This window comes from Octopus bimaculoides, chromosome 20 (assembly GCF_001194135.2).
Source record: "Octopus bimaculoides isolate UCB-OBI-ISO-001 chromosome 20, ASM119413v2, whole genome shotgun sequence".
NCBI classification, from domain to species: domain Eukaryota; kingdom Metazoa; phylum Mollusca; class Cephalopoda; order Octopoda; family Octopodidae; genus Octopus; species Octopus bimaculoides.
In genome coordinates this window covers 16,303,939-16,308,928 of record NC_069000.1, presented here as the reverse complement: position 1 = coordinate 16,308,928, position 4,990 = coordinate 16,303,939, and the positions used below count along the sequence as shown (strand labels likewise).

General features: G+C 38.4%; 1 protein-coding gene across 1 annotated transcript in view; it reads right to left on the bottom strand.

Moving 5' to 3' along the window:
• LOC106880714 (uncharacterized) overlaps positions 1-4,990 on the bottom strand; it is a 10,984-nt gene that overhangs the window by 3,780 nt on the left and 2,214 nt on the right. Inside the window, exon 2 of the mRNA XM_014930789.2 lies at positions 3,950-4,273. Coding sequence (XP_014786275.1) covers positions 3,950-4,273 — 324 coding nt within the window. The remainder of the gene's footprint in view (positions 1-3,949; positions 4,274-4,990) is intronic.

Sequence of the window (4,990 nt, the reverse complement as noted above, 5' to 3'; positions counted from 1 at the left end):
TAGTACTTATTCTATCGGTCTCTTTTGCCGAACCGCTAATTGACGGGGACATAAACATACCAGCATCGGTTGTCAAGCAATGCTAGGGGGACAAACACAGACACACAAACACAGACACACACACACATATATATATATATACATATATACGACGGGCTTCTTTCAGTTTCCGTCTACCAAATCCACTCACAAGGCTTTGGTCGGCCCGAGGCTATAGTAGAAGACACTTGCCCAAGATACCACGCAGTGGGACTGAACCCGAACTATGTGGCTGGTAAGCAAGCTACTTACCACACAGCCACTCCTGCGCCTACATATTTTTAATGCTGAACCTTGTGAACTCGTGCTTCGAAATGTTCAACAGCCGAACTTTTTAGTAAAGGCAGTGCAAAGGCTATACGGATCCGAATCAATAGCAATAAATACACAACACATGAAGGACACATTCATACGCATGTATATTTAGACACACACATGTATGTACGTAGTATGATCAATAAGTGTCCGGACTGTTGCCATAGTAACGAAGCTATAGCATGCAGAGTAAAGCTGCTTGACACAAATTGACCTTAAACTCTGCTGTGCATGTGCACTAAGTTTCAACGTTCTAGCTCACTTCCGGTGTTTACAGCAGTGCTTGGCAGTAACGTGTGTAGCGTGTGTTCGTAGCATTGACCATGACAGAGAAAGTGGAGCAGAGAATATGCATCAAATTTTGCCAAAAATTTTGCAAAGGCCTACGCAAAAGGTTTCTAATTACAGGTTTCTAATTATTCTCGGCCAATAGAGAGATCTTTAGTAGAGCTACCCTCTACCTCTATAATGATGCTTTGGCCAGGAGCGGGTTTACTGAGAAGCTCACGTATGTGGACAAACCCCAAATACTCTCAGGATTTGGAGAAGGAGAATTATATGGTATAACCCCCTTTCAACCAAGATGATTCCACCAACGTAGCTAGGGGCTCCCTGTCATTAACTAAGAAGCACTTCCCCAGAGGCCATAAGTATTACAAACTCTTCAACCCCCATAATGTCATGGAGAGCTACTCTTACTTAGACAACATCAAATCTAAAATTGCATGCATCAACAGCCGTAAACATACATCCACACTACCCCATCCCCATCCTGCAACTTCCGATACACCACAATGTGCTCTCTAGAAGGATCTTGTCTTTCAAGGGCCGTAGTATATAGAGCAACCCTTACATCATCCGATGACATTACTATATGGGTATGACAGCTAATGATTTCAAAGGTAGATACTCCCAACATATGCACTTCTTCAGATCCAGAGATAGAGAGAACTCTACTTTCCTGTCTCGTTTTCTCTGGAGACTCCGTGATCCCCGAGATGAAATACCCAACGGCCAGCCCGGTCTCCGTGAAAAGCTGCATATCCTAAAACAACCCACAGTATCCATCAACAAAAAATACGATTTATCGTATTGTTGTCACCGGAGATATGTCCTTCTGGCAAATTTCAGACCTCTGACTGCCAACAACCCGGATATACCACCTTAGCACCAGCTGCTACTTTATACCGCCTGCACAAAGGACACCACTACCAACTAACCTCATGAGCAGGACCACCATTTACCAATCCCCAGCTTTTACCATACCATAACGCCTACTAAACCCATTCCCGATGCTTACCAATCCCCAACGTTTGTTTTGCGCGCGCGTGAATACTCGCGCACGTGCGACTGCACATGTGCATGCGCATGCGTGTGTGCGCGCACTCTGGTATGCATGCGTACATGACTGCAAATAGACATATGTAAATATGAATGAATACGCATGTGTGCATGCGTGTATGTGTGTGTAAATGTGTGCATATGCATGTATATGTGTGTGCGTGTGTACGATGGTCGATTTTCTCCTAGCGCTGAATTAAGTCACTCAAGCTGCTCGCAGTATATCTCATTTGTTATCGTTTAGTTTGGGTTTAAAAGTTCAAAGTGGACTACATATTTCATATCCCACCAAACGGATAACAACACCTTACGTGAGTGAAGACAGTCTTTTGCGTAGGGTGCCGAGGTTTCTCGTTTCCCTTTCCACTGTCTTCGAGGCTTGACATTTTTAGAGAACCCATTTCTCGTCACCAGTCACTGTTCGGTCCAAAAGAGGTACATTCGTGAGACGTGACAGCAAAGTAGAACATATATTCACTCTCTGCGCGCGATTGAACTCGGAAATTTTGTGAGGAACCCACTGACCCCATAAAATGGATAAAGATTAGTTGAACACAGACAGAATGCAACTTCTGCAACGGTCGATAAAACTACAGAAAAGAATCTAACTGAATACTCGGGATACAATACGGCAACACATTTGTATTGGTAAAAAAGTGAACGTCTTTGGACGAGCCCAAAAACCGTGAAAGCCTCTTCTGAAATCCTTTTGATTATAGGTTTGTTGAAGTTGGGAATCTAGCACGAAACAGTACAACCGTCACAATTATCATCAACTGCAACTACTAAATGTTTTGGATGCTGTAAAGATATTCTTGATAGAAAGAATTAAATGAGAGATGGTACCAGAAACAGCAATCACCAAATTAAAAAAAAGAAACAGGATTAAAAACAGACAAGACACGTTAATTCTTTGGTTTTGAAATCAGAAACTACTTGAGATTTGTTGAACCTGAACTTGCTGTAGATTCACACAAACGTACACACACACACACACACACACACACACACACACACACACACACACACACACACACACACACACACACAACGGCTCACTGAACGTGAGCTAAGAGCACAGAATACTTGATTGGTAGGCAAACACGAAGAATAACTACCTCCGCTTTTACAAAAGCAAAAGCAGTCTTTCTTCCTTTAAATTTCTGAATGAATACCATCTCCATTTTAACCGAGTCATTTTGCTCGTATATATTTCCTCGATCAAGACTAATGTCACTTTCATCTAGTAATCCTTTCAATAAATGAACTGTTGCACGTCGCCAAACATTAACTCTATTAAGATTAAAACACAGTTATCATTACCATAACATGCGAAACGCTGCAGTGGCTATGGCAACAGTTCTTTCCTCCTCAAATCGACCACTAACAAAGTAGTGCGTGAGAGAAATCCTAAACAACATTTCGGTCATCTTACACCTCAATGGTAATTCATATTCTAACTTTAACAGATTGGTCGTTGAATGACAAAAAGGATACAAGTATTCTGTGAATGACTGCAGAGTGGAATAACTTAAATGAATGTCGTAGTGAAAAAAAACCCCAGAAAATAAAACAAACTTCAAAAGAAATGGATTGCTGCTGCATGAAAATTAACTGGATAAGGGGGTGCTATTATGCTTTTAGATAATTCCAACTACAACCTCAGTGTTGAGAATAACCTTTGTCTGAATCACTGAGACTGAAGAGATTGTATTTAGTTCTTTATGTAAAGAGCTATTTATATCATTAAGGTATTGAATTTTAATTAATATTTTTTCTATTACTTAGGGCGATGAGCTGGCAGAATCGTTAACACGCCGCACAAAATGCTTAGTGGTATGCCGCCAGTCTTTACGTTCTGAGTTCAAATTCCGCTGTCATGGATTCTGCCTTTTGTTCTTTTGGGGTCGATAAAATAAGTACCAGTTGAGCACTGGGGGTCGATGTAATCGACTTACTCCCTCCTCCGAATATGCTGGCCTTGTGACAGAATTTGAAACCAATATTTCTTCTGTTACTGCATCAACCGTTCTAACGTCTATCTCAGTCTACAGTCTACAACCAGGTATTGTACACAGTACGTAGTGTAGATTCACTACAATGGAAAATACAAAACCAAAAAACAAATATTGCACATACCAAAGGTGGTAAATGTATTTTCGATAGGACAATAGAAAAACGCCATTGAACTAAAGATAATGGTGGAAAAAAAAAACGAGAAAAAGAAGAGAAAAAAATAATTTGTAAAACTGACTTTTTAAAACTTTAGGTTTTGAAGATTGGAGATTTGTTTTACATGTGTAATATGTCGCATCCTCGCAAGCTGGATTAAATTTCCAGCAGATAATCTCATCTTTGTTAATAAAATCTAGAGTACAGTCAAAACCCTTTCGCTTGGTTACTGTCTTAAAACGTCTTTCCTCCTTGATACGATAAACTTTGAAAACGACATAATCCTGGTTTTGAACGAGAGCAAAGTGAATAAAATTTTTTAGATTATGCCGACATGTTATGGTTATTCCAGTAGTGTATCCCAAATCAATAGTTTCAGAAGGCTTCATATCTGCAATTTCCAGAGCTGTAGAGAAAGAAACATTAAATCAGAGAAAGATGTTATAAAAAAAAATATAAATGTAGTTACAGAAGAAGAGAGGGGAGGAGAGAGAAAGAAAAGGAGAAAAAGAAATTGAAAGACGAGACGAAAAAGAGAAGATAGAGTAAACCAAAAGAGAAAACAATGAGAAAAAGAAGAAGAAGAAGAAGAAGAAGAAGAAGAAGAAGAAGAAGAAGAAGAAGAAGAAGAAGAAGAAGAAGACGGAAGATGAAGAGAAGAAGGTAAAACAAGACTATTTAAAAATAACGGGTGTTCATGTTCATTTGAATATGGATTACATTTATCCACAAATAAAACTTTGTAGTTAGTTTTTAGTATTTATTATTATAATAGCATACCTGTGCCGTCAAAATTGCATTTATATACTTGGATACATAGGTAGATACATATCTTTTATTTATGTATATACATAAATATACATTTATTTATAGATATTTCTCTCTCTCACTCACTCTTTCTCTCTATATATATAGACATACATACATAATACATACACACACACACACACACACACACACATATATATATATATGCATGTATATATGTATGTATATATACACACATAAAATAAGGATAAAAATCATGTTAATGAAAATCATCAGGTAGTTAGCATGGAAAAAAGCAATTTATAGCAATTTATATGTTAAATTAATAATTATATATATATATATATATATATAT